Source organism: Plasmodium knowlesi (genome assembly GCF_000006355.2).
Source record: "Plasmodium knowlesi strain H genome assembly, chromosome: 2".
Lineage (NCBI taxonomy): Eukaryota > Apicomplexa > Aconoidasida > Haemosporida > Plasmodiidae > Plasmodium > Plasmodium knowlesi.
The window spans coordinates 629,945-652,658 of record NC_011903.2 but is presented as its reverse complement, the minus strand read 5'-3'; the positions used below and the strand labels follow the sequence as shown (position 1 = coordinate 652,658).

The window sequence follows — 22,714 nt, the reverse complement described above, 5'->3', positions numbered from 1 at the left end:
CATTTCGAAAGAGAGTTATTTCTCATTATGCCGATTATCCTTATTTCTGCCCACTGTCGCCGTTTTGTACCCCTGCTTTTTTTTTCTTCTTTCTTCTTTTTTTTTCCCATTTCTCCTCGTTTTAGCGTCACCCCCGTTATGTGACCCTACCTTTTTTTAAGCCATTTAATGAACCCCTTTTTTGTTGAATTACTCCCCAAGTGTGAACTTAAATTAATCGCAGTTCTCCCACCCCCGATGAATAGCATAAAGGACAAGCTTAGGAAGGAAGTAAAAAACTTTAAAAGAACTGCCTTACTTAGGGGAAGTCCTGCGTTCAGGATTAGCGTTTGGCTTTCTGGTAACCCCAAGAAGAGAGTGCGCATAAGGAACTTCAATCGAAAGCATCCCCACGTCTCAATTTTGTGTGTGCTATCCCACATGCGCATTATATGTAAATGTATGTACGTTCCGCTGCATTACGCCTATCAGTTCATATGATCCCCACATACACAAAAAGACACTTCACTCCCTCTACCTTTCCCTTTTCCAGGAATAACCGTTGGACTCGCTTGGATTCTTATCAGCGAGTACAACAACCCGAAGAGAAACAACATATTCATTAAAAAAAAAGAGGCAGATTTCTTTACCAGAGAGGAAATAGAAAAATGGAACAAGCCATATTACTCCAAAGGTCAGGACAGTACAGTGGTTATGGATTCTAACATGACGGCAGACGAAAAGAGGAAGCACATATTGAAGGGAATAAATAACGACAAATGAAGCACACAAAGGGGAGACAGATAATGTGTGGAGATGTGCCTTGTCTGTGGTACTGCAAAGATGTGTTACTACTAAATTGATGAATATCCATTCTATTTGACGCATTCTTGGTGGGCAAGATCGTCTAGTTTTTGCAAAGGGGATGTTCCACAAGGGGAAAGGAAAAATGAACACAAATATGGGTGCAGCGAAGGAATACACACTTGAGGAAATATAGCATCATGTGTGTGGAGAATCACAAAATAATGGAGAGTGTGAAAGGAAAGGCGATAGGAAAGGTCCTGTGAAGGGTGGGACGAAGCGGTGCACAATAATTAAGGGTCCCTTGCTGTGCCCCCACTCGTCAGTACGTTTTGGATAAAAATATAGCTACCCCTCGTTGGTACCAATTTTCCTGCAGTACCCCCCGCGAAACGGGAAATTTCCAGAAGCCAATAAAAGATCTTCTCGACTTGTCCAAATAAATTGGTAACTCCATAAAGGAAGAGTTGCATTTTTCGCTTATCTTTTTATTCAAGGTTTCTTTCTTTTCCCAGGTGATGGTTACGGGGGGGAGGTCAATGGCCAGTTCGTCGCTCAGGATGAGACACTGCACAGGGTAAAAAGGGAAGGGTGTACATTAGATGCGTCGCGTTCGGGGTGATGGCAACAATTAGGAGCAGTAATTCTGCGTAAAAAAATCCGTAGTAACAGATGAGTGGAAACAGATCGGAGTGACAACCTTGTGGTTACAAAATTTCCAGACCGTTACGCTACACCCCGCATGGTCACAGCTACACCGCCCATCTGCGCTTACCTCGTCCAAGTCGCTCCACTGGGCGCCTTCGATGGACAAACAAGTTATCGTGAAATGAACCGTGTCATCTAGCATCTCCGGAGAACTTGGGCCAATGGCCACTGACAACTCTAAGTCATCCAGAGAATTCTTAAATTTAGAAGCACAGAGTTGCCTAGTCGCTGTAATAAATGCCCTTGGGTAAAACAAACCACCTAGCCATATAAAATGAATAGACAATTTCTTGTCCAACTTAAAGTGAGCCGTTATCGTGTCGTTATTTTTCTGATGATAAGCTTCCAACGTAAGATCATTACTAAAGGTACGACTACTGCTGCGGCCCCTGGCTCTGCCTCTGTGCATACTTTTTTGTTTGTTCAAATTTGCTCTCCTGCTTTCGTTCAGCTCTGTAGTTATTACTATTATTTGATAAAAACGATTAATTAACTCTCGTATCCAATTTGTCAAATTCAAGTTGGTTGCATTCCCATCGACAAGCCAACTAGGTGGCACGTTGAATGAGTTTAAGTCCTTAGCTAGTGCTCTCAATTTATTCGTATATTTCAATTTTTCCTCTAGCACATTTTTTAGCTGATTTAAATTTCCCCTAATGACCTTTAAAAGATTCCTAAAGAGGTGATTTTCCCTTTCGAAGCATCTAAAAACGGCGTTACTCATATTTTCTTCATTTCTTTCTAATTCGGGAATGTACTCAGGTAGGCTATCCAATATTTGGTTAATGAATAACACATTTTCGTTCTGTGAGTACCGATGTGTTACCGTCCTTGCGATGGATGATTCGAACAGTTCGCCCTCTTCAGAGGAAGAAGCGTCTTCCTCCCCCAGATCCATGATTGCACCTTTTGTTACATCGCCGTCATCCGGGGAAATCACGTCAAGGATCCGTTTATCCCCTTTTCTGTACAACTCCATGCTTAAGTTGCTTTCCTCCCCTAGTACCTTCGTCAGAGGAGCATGAGGCAATGGCTCATAAACATCGGAACCGCTTTTACTATACAAAATGTTCCACTTGCTTAAAATGCTAAAATTCGTTCGTGTGGTTAGCAACCCTTCTGCTTGTTTTCCGAAGCCGAGCCATGCAGGTAAATCAGTGTTACTCATATTGGTTGTCCATTTTAGGTAGTCATTTAAATGTCTGAACAAATCTGGAGAATTTAACAAATCCTTTTCGGAGGAGCTCTTACAAATGTTTAATTTAAAATCGGCTTCGAACGAATTAGAATTCATCAAATGTTCTATGAAGGTATCTAAAATTTTCGAGTCCACCAGATTATCCAGTCTACCACCATATACCACCTCATTTAATATTTTTTTTATGGCATCCCAAGGGATGTTGGATGGGTCTATATGTTCAATAACGCTCTTCCCTATTTTTGTGGATGCCCTATCTAGCCAATTATCTACAACGGATAAAGCACAAGATAAATCAGAATCACCAAATTCGTATCCTTTGGTCCATCCGATGGGGGTGTATCTCCTTCTTTCCAAAATTATTGCATGAAGGAAGGAAACAAGGAAGTACAATCTCATTCTAGCAATTTTGGGATCATCTAAATTTCTGTTTTCTAAAAATAAAGAGAATGTTCTCAGTATGGATGATTTAATACCTACCGGTGGTTCGAACATGAATGTCAGCGATATACGTAACAAATTGGGAGGTATTTTAGGGTTTATTTCCATAGTCAGAAATAGTCGGAAATTTTGATTTGTCGTAGCTTTATGTATGTTTTTCTCCAACTGATGAAGCCACTTGGGGGATAAGTGAATATTTTTTAGTAGAACCCACCCTCCATTTTTTTGAGCGGATGATATGATTTTTTCTGCTGAAATATAGCCTTCTTCCGAACCCATTGCGATGGAAAATAGGGGCACTCTACATTTTTCACTCAGCTGTTGAACCTTGTTGCTAGGGTCAAATCCAGGAGCGCTTATCAGTACTATTGGGATATTCCCACTGGCATTTTCCTTCACATATTTTTCAAACTCGTTAGTCGATAATTCAGGAATCCACAGAAAGTCCTTTCCTAGGATTACATTTATAAGCTTGTTAAAGCATTTGTCTAACTTGTCTGGTCTGATTGCCTTAATAATTAGTGACTCCTTTAAACAGGCTAAAATTTGTTCTTCCTTCTTTCCACCGTTTTGCATGAACATGTTAATATTATCCGAACTCCTCAAATTGTGCACATACTGCGGATCTGTATTTCTATTGAAAACTTCCCTCGATTCTTCACTCTTCCCATTTTGCACACCAAAATTTTGGCCATTCATTATGGACGAAATGATCTGTTCCGGTTCAGTGGAATGAATCAACTGGATCCACTTCTCCTTGTCATTTGTTATACTCTTCCTCAAATTTGCAAAAGATTTATGTTTCGCCAAATTGTTCAATGTGCTTATCTGTTCATCTGTATAATCTGGCAATAACCCTTTTTCAATTTTATTGCCCTCCTCGGAGGATACCGCTGTATCTGCATGATGACTACCATAATGATCCTTCAGTAGAAAGTGTAAGTGGTTTGGGTCTATATATATACCCGGATTTATAACACCTTTAACGTAACACAACTGCAAGGCGAACACATATCTATCCTCTTGTAGTAACCCCCGAGCGACTCTGTTGTACGTTAATGAGAATAACAAATGCTCTAAACACATTAACCTTTCTTGGTAATTATTATTCTTCTTTACATTTGATGGCAATTCCTCCTTACGTAACATATCCTTCATCAAATTGAAAAAAAAGTTCAAATCATATTGATATAAAAAATTGATGCTTCCTAAATGTTGTAGAATAAAATATATCCTTGCAGATCCTTGCGCCAGGAATAAGTACTGGTTACTTACGTTCTCTATTTCTACCATAACTTCTTCGGCTATATTTACCTCCCTAGACGCTTCCGCTGCTTGCACCTTGAGTTTTTCCATTGTACTTATCACATTATCATCATCCAGTATATTTCCCTTCACGTTGGACAATTCCAAAAGTAAGGATTCTTCTAACTCTCTTATCTTCACTTTGTATTCGCCTTGCAGCTTTAGCAAATCGCACCTCTTCTTATCAATGTCAGGTCTCTCATTTTTTAGAATCATATTTAAGCACTGATTCTGGAGAGAAGATGGTGTTAAGGTAAAATTCACAAAAGTCACTCGGCTGCACAGATCTGGGGTAAACTGAAAATGCGCATCTCTTGACGTAAGAAACAAGTTAAACGCAGGAGAGTAATCAATTTCTGAATCTCCAATCGTTATTAATAATCGGCCGCCTTGCTTATGCGTTTCTTGATTTAACACCGAGTTCAGAATTGCATCCACTTTTTCCACATCATATACGAGCAAGGTCGACCCAAATCGTAGTGCACTTTCTAAATTCTTTATAAAATTTTTATCAGAAAAGGAAGTTTTCACTATTTTTTTCTCCCTATATTGATTAAGCAAAAAGGTGCTTGCCTGATCCGATGGGTCTATAATCATGGGGTATCTTATGTAGCTCTTTATAATAATGGCATTTTCTATTGACAACTCATCGCTCGGCAGTTCATTCGCTATCCACTGCAACCTCTCCGAAGGGTTAGACAGAAATTCTATAAAAGATAAATCGTGTCTATGTTTTATATGATGCATTTTTATAATTTCCCCCCAGGTTTTCTTCAATTTCTGCCTTTCATAATGCTCAAAGAAGCCAATATATGCACAGAACGCTGCAGCTATGAGACAATCCCCCACAAACGTTTCGGAAGCTGCCTCCAAATTGATAAATGTCTCTGACCATCTTTCCTTCTCTGATTTTAAATTCTCAATCAAGTTAATAGATCTCTTTATTTTATTTTCCACATTTTCCATTTCTTGTTTAATGCTTTGAACTTGGCTAATTAGCTGTGCATAGTCATTCTTATATTGCACTAATTTCTTTTCCAGCTCCGAAATGATGTCCTTCTGCTCATTGTACTGATCTTCCGCGATTCGTGTTTCTTCCTGCAGCTTCTCAATCTCGTTTTCCAACGGCTGAACCGTTTCTAATATATTTAAAAACGTAATAACCGATTCAACCCACTTGGCCAAAGGCCCAGCTGCGCGAGATGCTTTATTTATCCTATCCACATCCCAATCACTATGACTTAATCGCTTTTTAATTTGGCCACTAGTTTGAGGCTTTACCATTTTTTTGTCCAAGTAGAGGACTTTATTTATAAAATCCTGACCCTTCATAATTTTTCTAGCATCTTCCCATGTGACACTTTTATCTCCTTCATTCATGATAAGTATGGCAACCGCTTCTACTGCATTTCTTACCAAAATGGGGGGGTTGGCCATAGCCCTTAATTCGTCAAAATTTTTCTTAGGGATATTTTTAACAGCTTCTTCTGCTTCTCTAAATTTGGGTTCTACTTCACTTAATTCTTTTCTGACAATTTCTTTTCTCTGTTCTATTATGATAAATTGTTCATCTAACTTTTTGGCTAAAATTTCCGCCTTCTTTTTTTTGTCTTCCGTTTCTGCTTGCTGTTCTATCATCAGTTTCATTTTTTCTTCCGCTTCTGTATCCTTTTCCGCCAGGGTCTTCTTATTTATAGCTAGCGAATTCCTCAACTCTGCCACCTGCACTTCTGTATCCTTCAATTTGCTTAACCCTAAATTTAGGTGCTTCTTCTGATCAGAAACTTCTTCCTTCTTTTCCTCGATAATTTTCAAAAAGTGTTTAATGAAATCGAGAAAGTCCCTCGGGGTCATGTAATTATATTTACTGCCTTTCTTGAGAAGAACTCCATTGATCCTCACAACAGAATTATGAATTTCGACAATGGCTCTGGATAGATAATACGACTTGTTATCCTTATATTGGATCTTGCCTTTTATGGGGCCCTCCTCTACACTGTCCATGTGAAAATTCTTATCCGGTAGGTCGAGATTGTAAATAAATTCACTCGCAACTTGCAGTAGGGCACTATACGGCCAGTCTCCAAACCAGTCTATCACACATCTGTTGAACAAAGCTGGTGAAGTTGCTTGCCTGTTTGCAAAATCGGGATTCGCTGGATTCATGGTAAAAACAATGTGCAAATTTTTCTGAACCTGTTTTGTGAATTTCTTAAATATGTCTGATTCGTCTAAACCTACATTGGACCCGTACGCAGCTTTACACTCATTTATTAAGGTGGTGTAATTATCGCCTTCGAACAATCCAGGAACTTCTCCACTAGCTAGTAAGGCGTTCATTCTTTCTAAAAAGGCGGGCCCTAAAACGTTCGATTCATCAAATATGAATGTTATTTTTTCTTCCTTTATGCCAGATCGTTTCATTACATTTCTTAAATCGGCCTCAAAAGATTCAGTGCAGTAATTGCGTCCAGCTCGAATTTGAAACACAGACAACCCGTTAATCCATGAAACAAAGCGGGACAAAATGGTTTTTCCAGCCCCAGAGGCCCCCACAAGTAGCAGATGTCCCAAGGGCAATCGCAAAACTCGATCTATTCGTGTAATATGATCCAACACGTCGTCAAAAAGGACCAGCTGCACATTTATCTCTTCTTCATTAAAAACTTTTAACTTTGCCTTTATCAATTCCTTCAAATCCCTCTTGTCAATTTCTTTGTACTCATTTTGCACATACGAAGTGAACAGAATTGGTCTCTGCAAATCGGCCTCCCCAATACCAGGGAAGCAGAATTTGAATATATCATCGATAATTTTATCTGTCTGTTTTTTCTCCTTTTTGTAAATAAGTCTATCTTGAAATATTCTTAGCCCCTCGCAGATGCACAATCGAACCAGGTCTCTTTTTTCCAAGTGGTCACAATGTTCGAGCGTTTCGTATAAGGCCAGCTTCCACCTCGTCAGTTCCCTTGGACTGTAAATATAATGAGGCTGCATATCTATTGTAAAAGTTTCAGAAAATTTCGTGTAAAAATTCACCATTGCTAGAGTCAAATTGTCAGCCATATGAGACGCATCCCCAAATTTGCGCAAAATGGCTCTATTGAAGGTACCATATATTTGCTTCAGAGATTCATACCCTGGAAAATCTACATACAGAATGGCCGTGTGTCTAAGAAATCGATTACTCAACGGGTTTCTTCCTGCATCTGTTGGAGGGTTACACGCTCCTGCAAATGTTATTCTTTCTATTTTTACCCAATTCCATTGATTGTTGTTAGAATCATATTTCCAGAAACCTTGGGATTCGTATATCTGTCTCATGAACATGATGATCCTCTGTGTGTCATACTTGTCTGGGGTTGGTAAGTTTATCTCATCAGCGAAAATGATGAGCCATTTCCCTGGCTGCACCGGTCTTAATACCAATTCACTGGTCGTCTTCACGTACTCACAATAGTGATCAAATGTCTGAAGCAACAAATTTGGTAAAGAGCCCGAAGAAAAATTTAACGCAGCAATGTCAAATTCGGATGATTTCTTCAGTACAGATGTTAAGGTCATTGTCTTTCCTGATCCTGGAGGTCCACACAAAATGAATGGTTTTTTTAAATTTAACCATCCTTCCAAAACTGTTGCGTGCCTTATCGTATCCATTGTTTCAATTACAAGTGTCGCATCGGATACTTCTCCTCTGTCTACATCTATCATTTCCACTCGCTCTTTCCAGCAATGCCATTCTCCATCTTCAATGCTGGGTTCGTAATCTAACAGCGTTCTTGGCGCACCCGACGAATCAGTGTCGTCCATTTGTCTACTTCTCGACAAATCGGTTGGCAACGGTATAGAACATATGGACTCAACATATATTGAAAATTTTTCCCTAGCTTCAAGATTTAAAGAACCACCTATTCCCCACAATATGCTCATGACTAGCCATTTGGATATATACTTCTCTATATCTCCATCTGTTATGGCGTTATTTGTTTTTTCATTTTTTACAACTAAATTGTCAATCCCCTTTTCTAGCAGAAGGAATGTACTTTCAATAGCCCTTATATATTCATAATCCATCACGTGGTCGAAATTGTTAGCACCCAAAAGACACTGATGAACAAATTCGTTTTCTTCAAAGTAGTCGCTAATCAGCTTTATCGACCTAGATGCAATGCTATTAGGAGAACATACATTCAATTCATCTTCATTTTCATCAAAAAATATGTGAGAATTTTTCTTCATATGATCCATTAAATTGTCACTCATCCTTATATTTTCGTGACTACCACTCAGGGAATCATTTGATGTCCTCTGCATCGTCGTGGAGTCATTCATATGAGCACTGTCATTCCGAATGGTGGTGCTCTCGTTGTTGTTCATAATGAAGGCCTTAAATCGGTCCATTTGGCGCGGGTAATCATGATTACCATATTTTAGCTTTGCCAACTTATGCTTAAACAGCAGGGTGGGGGAGAGAATATCCCTAGAAAACCATATCATACCACACCTACTGACAGTCGCCAATGTAGCATGCTTCAACGTATCCACTTCGAACAGAATGCGCACACTTTCAGGTATCGGCAAACGCTCTCCATTGGGCAAAGTCAACAATTTATTATCATCCAAAACACTATTCAAATTTTCAGCCCATTCAGGATCTACATCTCCATCAAAAATGATCCAGTGTCTCCTCGTAGCATTCCCAGACTGTGCTGAATTGTAAAGAATTTTTCTTAATATAGCTGTAAAAACTCCATCGGTCCACTCCAAATTTATGTTGTCTAATTTCCCATATATTTCTTCCTTGTCTAAAGACTTGGCATCGATAATGTAACTTACCCCTTTGATGTTGTCTAAGGCTTCCATAGCATCTAGCAATACTTTCCATGCGCTACTTTTTCCTGTTCCAACATCCCCCACTAACATAACCCCGTGTTGCAATTTCATTATCTGATATATCTGGCATATTTTCGTTACCCACTTCTCCTCAGGGGTATAAAACCTTGACTTGCATATGCGATGTATTTCGTTCACTAGTGCCTTTTCTTCAAAGGGGGCTACATTTATGTTCGGGAATACTCCCGTTAATAAGCTCCTTATCAGAAGAATATCACTCGAAACTAGTTTTGGATAAACAGTATCGCACACTGATTTTAGAAGTAAGTTTTGCTCCATTTCGACTATGCTCTCGGTGGAACTGTCCGTCTTGGCGTTCTCCCCCTCTTTATTGATTCCTGTGGTGTTATCTATATTTGTTCCTTCTTCCCCTCCACCATGTGCACCTTCCAAAAGAGCTTGTCGTTTCAAATTCCCTGCAGAATTTAATACACTCTTGAGTGATCTCAATCCAAAGTCGTAATGAGGCTGTTTGGATAGTTGCTCAGAACATAATTCAAAGAGAGACACAATTTTACTTGACAAATGCTCTGCACTGATAAAACCTTGTGAAAATAAAGTTACTTCAACTATGAGTTGCTTATTCGGCTCAATCATGGCGAAACTTCTAAAAAGTTGCTTCAGATTGTCAGGCAAGTTTGACCTCCCAGCGTACCCCGGATTCATGGTTACAAAAATGCCTACATTTTTATTTAGCCCTATTTTTTTGTTCAAAATTTCAATTTCTTTTTTTCTCTGAGCCAAACTCATTTGAATCGTTAAAATTTGTTCAGACACAGCAGACAGGATTCTTTCCTCTAGTCTGTTAAACTCGTCGAAGCATCCCCAAGCGCCCACTTGACACAAACCAACGAAAATTCTCCCCATAGCCGTGAAGTCAAACGACTCATCACAGTTAAAAACTAGAACGTATCTTCCAAGTTGAGCCCCCAGTGCCTTCACACTTTCAGTTTTCCCCGTGCCAGCAGGTCCAAAGGGATTCCCCCCCAATTTCATCTTCAGTGCCTGGGTTAAGGTTAAGAAGCACGCATCTGTTAATTTAGTTTGAACTAACTTTTCGCACATGCCAAGGTATTCATACCCGTACTCGAACGTTGCATCTGCCATTTTTATCAACAAATTCACGTCACTGTTTTTTTTGCTAGAATCCCAGTAGAATCTCATATACTGAAGCCAGGTAAAATTATGGACGCTTCGAACGTTTTTTTCTATGAGGACACGTATAACATCTCTCTGATGAACCAACTCTGTTATCATTTGAACAATTTTTTGTCTTGTCCTGTGATCCCTCTGCTTGACTACGCTCACGGCTAAAAATTCTAAAAGGGAAACACATATCTTTTCGCTCCTTTGGAAAATGTTTTTCCCAGGATTCTGCTCATTGGAAGAAGTATCACCACTTGTGTCCCCATTTTGCATATCCCCTTCAATGTTGGAGGTCCAAAGTATTTGCAGGCAGAGTAAAACAATTTGGTTGGGATACTTTGATGCCCATTCCAGAATTTTGTTGTTTCCTCTACAGTTGGCGCATTCGAGAACATCCATCTGTAGGATTTCCTTAGCAGCCTTGTCTAAAGAATTCTGCAGAGTAGCCTTCATGTAACTCTCCAACGTTATGAGCCACTCTTTTAACGTTTTATAGGCACTTAAACAAATAGGCTCTTCAAAAAATATTTCCTCTCCTTCTCTAGACGACATTCCAAGTATCACATCACTGGTGTTCTCCTTTATGATGAAGGAGCTAATGCCTGCAAACATTTTGTTCACATTTCTTTGGATTACCTTAGCATCCTTCGAATTTCCAATCATTTCTAGTAAATCTTCATCCCCCACAAAATAAAATCTTGGAAACTGATTCCTTTGTTTCTCTAGGTACTCTCCCAACGCCTTCTGGATCTTAGACAGAGAATCGGATAGCCGATCCAGCTGCTTTTGAAATCCTTCCATCTGAAAAAGTTCCATCAACTTGGGCTTCTCACTCGTTTTCCTCATGATGTTAATAAAATCAGTATCGATAATCTTGAACCTGTTATATTCTTGAGGTAGTAACGACTTGATATCTGAGGACCCTTTCAACACGCCTTCTAAGTATACCCACTTCCTCTGTACATTCATCCAGACATCTAACAAGTTTCGTAACCTATTTAACTTTTCATCCCAGGTGAGGGTCTCTTCTTCGAAGATTTTCACATAGGAAGATATCTTCATGGATTGTAGCGCATTGAGATGATCATCTATCGTCGAAAAAATGTCATTCCATCCTTTTATCAGTTTGCATTTATTCTGATATTGAACAAGTTCCAGTTCGTACTCATTCCAGGTATCCTTCAACCCCCTGAGGAATTCTTCCAATGCCATTTCTCCTTGTGACTGATTCAAAATTTCTCGTAGAGCATTTTCGTGTCCACTCAAATTGAGGGACCATAAATTACCTAGCGTTAACTTGTTGTAATATATCTTGATTTGCAACTTGTGCAGTATCAATCTCCAATGCCTATCCTTCAGCGACTCTGACTTGAGGTCCAATAACAATCCATACGTCTTTAAATATTGTTGTATTTCTTCCTGCACATTGTCAAATATTTCGTACTGCCTATACTTTGCGGGTATCCTCTTTATACAATCTAGTAATCCATTTAGAGTGTTTTTAACATTTTTGGGTTCTACATTACACCACAGCATTTTCTTCATCTCAGAGATGGTAGAATAAATAGATTTTAATTCATCCCATATGCCTTTCACACAAGCTATTTCTTCTTTCAAAATATTGGGCGATACATGAAACCCATTTTCCGATTCTTCGCTGCGAATCTTCATCAATTTTTTTATCTTTTCTGATATTTCATATTGTCCATTACTCACATCAATTCTACTTTCAAATGCACTTATAATTTGTAAAGCCTTCGTACTGTTTGTATTCCCATGGGATGGTTTATTTTTGTTCCACTCCTCAAATAAGACCTTAATGCTATTCTGCACGTTCGTATCGAATTCTAGCACTAAGCTTTGTATGTATGGGTAATAATCCTTTACCAACTTTATTTGATAACTGCATATTTGATTTACGGTTTCAACTTTTCCAATAACGTTATCGATGTGGACCCAGCTGATTGGAAAGACATAGCGATGCTTCTCCAGAAGCACTTCGCTCTGCTTTAACACATCACACCTACTATCCCATTCTGCACCTTTGGTACTAATCTCATTAATTTTTTCTATGAATTTATACACACTGTTGCATATTTTAGAGAGAACGTCCATATCGTGTGTATTGATAATTGCTATGATATCCTTTGGGGCCATAGACAAAATGTGCATGGCTGTAATATCCGACTCGTTCGTCACTTCTGCCTGTAGAGTTAGGTCATCCAAGGCCTTTTCTATCTCCGCCTTTAACAGCACAATTTTTTCTGATAACTTTTTAGAAAATTCAGATACTATTTCCTTTTGCCAATTTTCAAACTTAGAACTAACTTTCGACTGAAGAATTCTATAATCTATGACAATTGGTCCGAAGTTCTTTTCCGTATTGAGTGTATCAAATGTGTATTCAGTTTCCTTAATTTCGTTCATGAAGCCTTTCCACGCTTCTATGTCTTCACCAAAGCTTGTAATAATATCTCCTATTTCGATTTTCCACAGAGTATTATACTGCAGCCACATGGATTCGTATTTCCTCGCCTTTTCCACAGTATCATTAATGCATTCTATCGCGTCGTCGTACACTTTCTTGTCTATAAAATAGATGATGTGCCTGTAGGTGTTATCCAATATGATGTCACTTGCAATGTCACTATCCTTTTCTTTCCTTATTTGGATAGTTTCCTTAGTTCTATCTTTTTTCTGATATATATTCTTAACCCTAGGGATTCCGCAAATGATGTTTATGGCCTGCGCTAGTCTAGTGTACCACATTTGCCTCATCGTGTCAATCGAAGGGTGCAGATAAAACTTTTGATTGATTATCTTAAATTCGTGCGTCGTTTCCTTCATTATGAATTTTTTCCCCTTCTGGAAACCACTAGTCCAGTTTACAAATTCGCCTGTCCAGGCTTTTATGACTTCCTCAAGTCGTGATGTCAAAATTTTATTCAAAAGTATATTCAGCTCGTCAATCCAGATATGCACATTTCGGTAATGTTCCAGGTATAGCTCATCCGCTTTCTCCTGAATAGATTTCACCAACTTGGTAACTTCATCCCCCTGCATGGTTATTTCGCACACTTTTATCCTATCTAGAGTATCCAAAACGAAGGAATTTTTGCGGACTGCTTCATCCACCATGGACTCGAATGTGTTAACTACTTCGGTCAACTTCCTTACATATGTCTCCAGCACATCCGAATCCCAGTGTAGGCCAATCCCCTCCTTGATTTTCGCCTGGACATTATTATGTATGGATGCCACCAACTTGGTTATGGTCGAATTGAAAGGAACTGCCTTGGCTTCGTTCTCCATGAAGAGGCATATTTTCATGTAACTCCTAAACGTCTTCTGCAGGGTTAGCGCATAGGGGTATATCAGTTTTGTCTCATCAGCCTTCACCTTTATAGAGTAAGGCACTCTCAAATTGATGGACTGTAAGTATCGAACCTCCTTAAACAAGTTAAAAAATTCAAAATCGTAGTTTGCCACAATTTCGAAATTTTTTACTCCCAACTTTTTTATCTTAATGATTTTCTCGTATATGTCGAACTTATCTGCGCTCTTTACCCCCTTGAGCCATTTTTCAAATGTCTTATTTTGCGACAGGAGAGTCTTAAAATTGTCAATACTCTGCCTCAAATTCTTTCCTTCAGAGTGTTGCTCCCATCCTCTCCCAAGAACATTTTCTATCCTTTTTAGGGAATCTTCCAACTTCCGTTCAATTTGTTTAGCCCAGATGATGGACCCAGCTACCAAAGGAATGTCTCTAATGGTTGACACCTTTTCGGAGGGGCTTTTCACATATCCATTGATGTACACCATTTGAAGTTTCCTTAAATCGTCTACAACAATTTGTATTAAGCTGTTTTGGTACTCTTGAATGGCGCCTCTAATTTTGGGTCTAAAAAACAACGGATTAAATTTAGAGAAGGCGTTAAACATTTCTGTGGATGTTTTGGCCCCTCCCAATTGGTCCCTCAACTTGAATGTAATTTGTGACTCCACTTTGTTAATTCTGGATTCGTAAGAGATTTTGGATTTTTCCCACAGCTCTTCCCCCGTTTTGGACAAGTCCAAAGCATCCAAGGGTAAAAAGATATCATACGCCGAATTTATATCCTTCAGGAGATTGACTCCCACTGTTCTGTCATCCCCAAACACCTTTGTGATAACCATCTTAAACTTTTGATGCTGTTTCCTAAATTTCCTTATTTCGTCTAATCTTTCTTGCAGATTTATATGTTCAAATACCATTTTGGCAGGTGCCCTTTCATTGAAACTCCTCTTTTTTATGAGTTCTCTCACCATATCCTTGAAAACCCTCATTTCGTCATTCCATAGGCGAAACACTTCCATGCATCCCGAAATGAGCACGTCGAATTCTTGGTAATCCATGCTTAGTAGTGCCTGCGGTAACAGTACCTTTTTGAGGGTGTTACCCAAATCTCTAGATAGGGCCTCTACAAAATTGTACGATCTAGATAGCGGATATTTCGTTGTATTTTTTAATTTCTTCAAATGGGTGAAGATAATTCTTACAGCTTGAATAATCTGCTGAACCGTCTGCGCACCTAGAAGATCATCTATGGGGAAATCCTTCATCAAAATGTTCACATTTAAGACGTACTCCTTTGATTGCTTCAGTTGGATGTCACTGTCGAAAGACATGGTTGCAAAGTACCTCTTGGCACTTTTCAAAATTTGTAATGTTAAAAGAACTTCAGGAGTCCTTAGCTGATTTTCTAGTTGTAAAAGAGCATTTTCGTAACCGATCCAAAAATTTATTTCTGCTAATGCGCTTCCACTTTTGAAGTCTCCATTCAGTCTAGTTAGCTTCTGGATTTCTTCAACCCATTTGGTGACATCCTTTTGTAAATGATTTAGAAATTCTTGGGATTCACATAGCGCTTTTAACTTGTCTGGTTTTATTTCGTCTACGTTTGGATATTCCCGTACTAACTCCTTTATCCTTCTGTCTACACTTAAGTTTATTATAGGAATATTCAAATCGATTTGAGCATTCTTCATCGATATGAGAAGTTCATTTAACTTCTTCGACACGTTCGTCATTAGAACGTTGGAAAGTTTATTTTCTCCTTCATATGTTAGGTATTTATTTCCCCCTGGATTGGTATTCATGGCAGATGAACCAGCCAGACCACCGCTACTTTCAAGCTCTTTCCTGGAATAACCATTTGGAATAGAGTCCTTAGCATCTGCATTGTGAGTAGCACTAGACGCGGCATCAAATATGGTGTTAAAACCTTGCGATAAATATAAGTATACTAAATCGAGGGGAGTATCGCAATCGTGTTGTCCACAGACAAACATGAGCAATTCGCTAGACAAGTTTGTTTTATTATTTCCTTTCTCTATCCTATCGTGCATGGATAAAAAGTTTTCTTTCTTCCTTTTCATGAAAGCTATGGCAACACTTTTGGTCACGCATTTGTAGTTTATGTTCAGCTCAACGAATAGAACATGCCCTGGTTCCTTCTCCAACTTCGCTCCGCGTTCCGCACCTGTGGTTGCTGCGGATGGTGGTGCGATTACAGTTGATTCTTCTTGTTCAGCCCCTTCCTGGGTGGCACTTCCTGAGTGCCCGTTTCTGTCCGATCCCTCATTATCCGCGTCTTCTTTTTTTTCCTTCCCGATCACGATTAGGTTTACATTCTTATCGGCCATAAATCTTCTTATTTTCTCCTCTTCCTTTTTCGCCAACACAGATTGTAGCTCCTTCCTGGAGCAGTCCAAAACGGTTGGACATATTTCAAGGAAATAGTTTATCAAGTGCGTCTTCTCCAGCTCCATTTTTTTGGGGAAGTGGGGTTCCTCCTGAAATAGGTTCGTCTGATTGGGTTACCTAACTTTCGCAGCACTTTCCCTTCTCCTTCTTGAGGAATTCACAAGTTGGTTCAAGAAATCGCCCATCAAACTTCCTACACGTGCCTCCGTGGACACACCCTCCTCATTGCAGTGCCGCTAATAGGTGAAATTACAGACACACGAAGTGGCTTCACCCCCTTTAGCTCCACAAAATAAGCGCCCCAATGGGGAATTTCCACACATGGAGGGAAAGTCTATGACGGCGCAAAAAAAAAAAAAATAATTAACGCGTGACTAATTGTACATACAGTTACATATTCTCGAAGGGCCTGCACATGCAACGAGGGAAATGAAATATATTAAATACCCCCTATAAGCCCACTTCTCGTCAAAGCAACGAAGGCGCAAAAAAGGTAGAAAAATTTTAACACACTGTTGTGCAAATACCAACTTTATTCTTGTATATCTTTTTCCTTTTTTCCTTTTCGTTAGAACAACAGACGTAGAGTGTACAATGCAAAATATATATTAACAAATAAGTTATATCAAAAAAAAAAAAAAAAAAAAAAAAAAAAAGCCTGTCCACAGGGGCGTAAAAACTAACACAAAAATAATTTCATTGAATTGTGGACTTTCCGATTTTATCACAAAGTCCTATATTAACATTTACCCGCAATTTTTTTTCACCACAAAGGGGTATACATACAGGAAAAGTTTTTTCCTTTTATGAGATAACATAAATCACGTAGACAAAATATGCTACGTATATATTAAGCACTTTTTATGCAAAAATAAAGGTCCTTTTTTTTTTTTTTTTTTTTTTTTTTGTGGAAGGGGGGACGTGTGCAAAGATTCCTACTTACAAAAACAGTGCACGGAATGCACCCGGTGGAAAATAACCTTTTTGTTCTTTTTTCCTACGTTTAATTTTCTACTCTATTTTATAAGACTGACATATCGTACAAAATTGGCGAAGACTTCAATTTTTTTTTGTCGATTAATACCAGAATAGATCTTCACAAAATAGTCATTTGTTCTGCATCACGATGGAAATATGAGAAGTCCACTAAGCACATGTACAATATGCACGTATTTTTTGGAAAAAATCAGGGCACATGTTCTCATAGCGGCAACATGCATACATATGCACATTTCTCATAATATATTTGTGGACAACTTTTTTGAAGAACGCCTACAACCCTTTTGTGGCAAAAAGTTCTTCCTCCTCAAAAAGAGCAATTCGAAAAAAGGAATTCCCTCGCCTTTTATATGCCGTTATTATTTCTTTGGTTATGCGTGCATGAACGGGTTAAAAAAAAAAAAAAAAAAAAAATGTAATATGAAGGTGTGCATGCGTGTAAGCGTGTAGGCTTCAAGCGGTGGAAATGCTTCCAACTTATCCACACTGCGAAAGGGAAATCTTCACCGCTTTCTGGACAAAAGGACATCATAACAACCAAGAGTTTTTTATTTTTATTTTTTTTCGATTCGTTCTTCTCATTGTAGAGAAGTTCCCCTTAAAAAAATTTCCCCTATTTTTTTGCTTATTAGCATTTCTTCATGAAGGGGGGGATACATACGCGCAATTATGTATGTACACCCACGAGAAGTAAATAATCCTCCTCATTAACATCCTCACCCTGCAAATTATATAACCTGCAATAAAAAAAAAAAAAAAAAAAACATCATTTTCTGAAAATCGTGTAAACTTACCAGTTATTTTAAGGTCCCATACATGTACATGTACACACAGACAAGTAAATACCCGTGTGTAACGTGAATATAGGATGTACAGGTGCTCACTCATCCAAGTGCGCTTCTCCTCTATTAGCCGTGTTTGAAAATGAGAAATTCCACGTGATCTAGCTTAAAATGTAACGCATTGTACACTTCGTGTGTACAGAAGAAGCCAAACTTATATCCTATAATAATATGCCACCCCTTTTCATTATAATCGAAAATTTCTTTTATTTTGTCTCGCAATGCTATCGTCGCGCATCTCCAGGAATTTATTTTATTGTTATTTATGTTGTGGTACACTTCCTTTGCTACATTTATTAGCTTTATTTTTTTTTCCTCGTTCATATGTTCATACAGAATGTTACATTTAGGTTCCTCCATTGTTTCGCAATGTGTGTGCCTGATTTTTGGCATGCACTTCCGTTCGTGATTGCTTACGGCCGTATTCGCGCTCTGCTTTTTCTTTACCGATGTTTCCAGAGGCCAATATTTTTGCATGTGCGTACTTCGATCATTTTGTAAGAAGAGTACCTCCAAATGTAGGCAAATTGGGGAGAGAATAAAAAAGGATTACGAATCAGGAAAAACTGAACTCGCTAATAAAAAAAATACTAACGCCCTTGTGTGCCTTATCCTTTTTCTTTTTTTTCTTTCAAAAAAGAAATAACATCTGTAGACTTGCAAGACAAGTTCTCGCGTTACGGTTCGTAAATATGCATAAGTAATTCAAAGCGGTCTCATTTAAAATTTGTTCACTTCGCATAATTCCTCCATATCACCATTATGTGGTGAGAAACTTATGTTCACGTATGTTATTGTAAAAGGGAATGCGCGATGGAAAAAAAAAAAAAATAATAAGAACGAAACGGAGTGACGTGAAATCAATTGGGTCCACTGTTCCTTTCAAGTGAGACCCTTTTTCTGGGCACCAAAGACATAAGTTTAAGATGAGGGATTTCCCGATTTCCCATCAAACACACATCAAATTCTCCTTCTCCATGAAGAATGCATAACGAGCTAATTTTGAGAAAATTGTCCCCTCCTAAGCTACCACTATTGTTTACACATTCCCCCCTCCCCCCCCCAAAGCAGGATCCAAACGGGTGGATGCCTCTCACCGCGGTTGAAATTGCATGGAAAAAACATTTTTGCAAAATAAAAATGTAGGAAAAGGTTATTTGTTTATTTTCCCCACGGAAGTTTTCCACAAATGAGTAATAGAGTAACATATTACGACGTTCCCACTATTTGCGAAAGGAATACTTTATGGCTCTTCGATTATAGCCAATGAGTGTTTGTACAACAGTTCGTGAAGGAAAAAGGGTGTTTCTCCTTTAGTGATTGTGCGTCATTTTTATGTGTACATGCAATTTGAATGACTTTCAAAATAGGAAAAAAAAGAAAAAAGGGAAATTTGGTAGCACACATCCCTTTCAGAAGTCGTCATTTTTAAAGTAACCCCCTCATTCAATGCAACTGTGATACCATAAAAATAAAGCTGTTATTTCAAATGTAGGAACATTACTGCGAAGCGTGTGAAGGAGTAAAGTTTGTCTTTTGCTTATCTGTTAAGTCCGTATTCTTTATTATACCTTGGGGATTTTTCCCACTCTCTGCACACTCCGCAAGTGCTACCAAAAAGTAACCCTCTTACGCTTTTTACACTCTATTTTTTGCGTTTCCATACGTGGGTCATAAATAAATGTAATTTTTTTTTTTTTTTCTTTTGCCCTGCTTTCTTTTCTTTTAACGTAAAAACATGATATATAGATATATAATACAAAAATGAACGAGGAAATTGGGAAAAAGAATTTTGCCACTTCTCAAACGCAACACCTGCGGGAAAATGCAGCATACAAATGTGCGTATATGTTCAGGTGTACACACACAAACATGTTGTATTTTCACCCATCCGTTTCTTGCACCTTCTGTAAAAATGCGAATGGTCAGTATTGTTCCAGTTCAGTGCACGCACTGATGCTATTTTTCTTCGAAAGGGAAAAACATAAAAGTTGTCATTCTCTATCCACGCTATGTCAGTGCGTTTGTCCATTTTTTTTTTTTTTTTTTTTTTTTTTTTTGTCGTCTTTTCTTCCATTTGTACTCCTGTGTGATGAGGAAAAAAAAAAAAAAAAAGAAAAGGTGCACATGGTCTCTTCACCTCTAAACTTCCTAAACGGAAAAGTAACAATTTTTACCCACAGCACAAGGAAACAAAATTATACACCTCTTGCGAATAACAACTTCGTGACGTAGAAAAGGTCAAATCCAAATTATGGTGCCCGCACGACATAGCGCACATGATGCCAAAGCGGTTTTTAACTCAAAGGAAGAAGACCTGTTTTATTTATTAAAAAATCGCAGTACGACAGAGGATCATAGGAAAAGGGTGAAGATTAAATCCTTGGATGTGCTGATCCAAGGGTTCCTGCGCGACGAAAGGGGCATTTTCGAGAAATACAGGTCATGCGAATTGGATAGCCAAAATGGAGAGGATTACACAGAGGATTGCCCAACGGGTGAACCTAGCAAGGACAACCCAGAGGACGAACGGAACAAAAAAGTGGGCACCCAAAAGGAGAGGAAACCGCCTCCCATCCACTACAACGATGAATACAACGACCTCCTATTCTTGTCCAGGAAAGACATGGACAGCGAGCGCGTCCACTTGAAAAAAATCCAAAATGCAACCACCGAAGTGTGCAACAGCTTAAAATTTTACAAGGCAGAAAATCATGACACGTATAAATTTAGGCCAACAAATATAGACACAGACATTATAAAAATAAAACACGATTTAGAAATACTCCAATATAGCGACTACACAAATTGCCCCGGTAATGATATCGAAAAGAAGGCCTTACGAATGGTACAAGAAAAATGTAAAAAAATTGTCCAAGGACTAAATTTTAACTACGATTCGGTGGATGTAAGTGAAGTTATCGATATTTTAAATGTCATCACCACTCCAGATTTTGATGAAAGGATAGACAAATGCAAGTACTTGAAATTATTCTTAAATAAATATCATTATGTGTATCCGTATGAGGATATTCCTCGCTTGAGAAAAATTAGAAAATACATGAGAAGGAAGCATTTGACACGAGGAGATTTCTACATCGACCATAATGACATTTCGAAATTTTACTTAAAAACTAATTTGGAGAAAATTATCAAAAATGAAGAATTCATAAATAATATGCTAAATTTGCATATAGACAATGGGAAGTTTTGGGTTCAGATTGTGCACAACATATGGATTCCTCTGGCCATGGAAATTTTCAACACCACGCGTAATTCGTTTTATTCCTACCTAATGAATTATGAGAGTGATGCGTCTGTGTTGGATCAGTATGTCTATTCCCGTGAAAACGGGAAGTTTTACAAGTTCAGCCACTACATTTTTACGGGTAGGCCAAAGCGTTTGCCGCGTCGTTGTACACGACTACCGTGTGCTCCTACTCATACAGTGTTGCCCCTTTATGATGAACCTCTAATTTGGTAAAATTGTACATTCTTATTTTTACAATGTTTTTCCTGCAGGCGCCCTGTTCAGCGGAGTGCCCAGCATCTACCGACTGCTCATGCGCCTCCACGCGTATAAGTACAGCGAACTTCGAATTAACATGATGCTGGAAAAAAATAGCCACAACATTTACGACGACATGGTCATATCGAGCCTCAACTACCACATTGACGTCATAAGGAACTTGTTCCCCTTCTTTAAGGAGTACATAAATATCGACATGGAAAAAATCGTCGAGAGCTTTTTCGATTCGGCTTTTTTCGACCTAATTATGAATTCGCTAAGAAAAGAAAATATCGAAAAGGTAACGGTCAGCCAAAAGTACTTAACATTTATCAACTCATTTTTCTTAATGATAACAGAATTCCTATACGGAGTATCCAATAAAAATTGCCTGGAGAGAATAAACGAAAATCAGATAAAACTGCTAGACATATTGAAGGAAATTTTCTATGATGACATGAACATACTCATAGGGAGAGACGTTCTTCTTTTCGTCGCAGATTTATTGTGTCTATACAAACTAAGATCAATTTATATAAAAAAAAAATATTGCGATCATATACTACAAATGACCGAAATTATTAAAAATGCGTATTACCATAAAAGCTCTCTAACAAATGAAAATACATGGAAACAGGTGTACGTAATAGCTGTTAAAATTCATCATTTTGTTTCTTGTGCACTCCAAAGACAGCAAACAGTAAAGGATAACATTATGTTGCAAGAATTGACAATAGTGAACAGATACTACTTGAATAATTTAAAACAGGAAAACTCCATAGGAGAATTTTATTTTTTAAAAAATATAAATTATGGTATTTACTGCTGGAATTCTGTATGCAATAAATATCTCAATGTTCACCATTTTGAACATAACAAAAATAATTTTGATTATTGCCCTGGTTGTTACATTGCTACTTACTGCTCAGAAAAATGTAGATTAACTCACTTATTATCGTCGCACCATAATGTCTGCGTTTATTTTAAAACTGTTCCTTCGTTCCTCAAGTATAATGACCTTGAAGATGACCCTTCCTTCCAGCAAATGAAGTACTTAAACATATTTCAGCACATTGCCACTTTCGACCGGGGCAATGACACGTACCAGATTATCTACTGAGTTGGGGTGTCTCTCTCCTGGGATG

The 22,714-nt window shown here is 38.3% G+C and overlaps 4 protein-coding genes across 4 annotated transcripts; 2 read left to right on the top strand and 2 right to left on the bottom strand.

The window, feature by feature from the left end:
* Positions 1-237: 237 nt before the first annotated feature.
* On the top strand, positions 238-762 carry PKNH_0214900 (conserved protein, unknown function; the record flags this gene model as incomplete). Its single annotated transcript, XM_002257785.1, has 2 exons — positions 238-340; positions 533-762. The coding sequence occupies 2 exons, from the start codon at positions 238-240 to the stop codon at positions 760-762; spliced, it is 333 nt and encodes a 110-aa protein (XP_002257821.1).
* A 343-nt stretch (positions 763-1,105) lies between these two features.
* PKNH_0214800 (dynein heavy chain, putative) lies at positions 1,106-16,285 on the bottom strand (the record flags this gene model as incomplete). Its single annotated transcript, XM_002257784.2, has 2 exons — positions 1,106-1,351; positions 1,559-16,285. The coding sequence occupies 2 exons, from the start codon at positions 16,283-16,285 to the stop codon at positions 1,106-1,108; spliced, it is 14,973 nt and encodes a 4,990-aa protein (XP_002257820.2).
* Positions 16,286-18,127: 1,842 nt separating this feature from the next.
* Positions 18,128-18,421, bottom strand: PKNH_0214700 (dynein light chain, putative; the record flags this gene model as incomplete). Its single annotated transcript, XM_002257783.1, has 1 exon — positions 18,128-18,421. One exon carries the CDS (start codon positions 18,419-18,421, stop codon positions 18,128-18,130), a length of 294 nt encoding a protein of 97 aa, XP_002257819.1.
* Positions 18,422-20,315: 1,894 nt separating this feature from the next.
* Positions 20,316-22,689, top strand: PKNH_0214600 (conserved protein, unknown function; the record flags this gene model as incomplete). Its single annotated transcript, XM_002257782.1, has 2 exons — positions 20,316-21,450; positions 21,584-22,689. 2 exons carry the CDS (start codon positions 20,316-20,318, stop codon positions 22,687-22,689), a joined length of 2,241 nt encoding a protein of 746 aa, XP_002257818.1.
* Between the last annotated feature and the right edge of the window lie 25 nt (positions 22,690-22,714).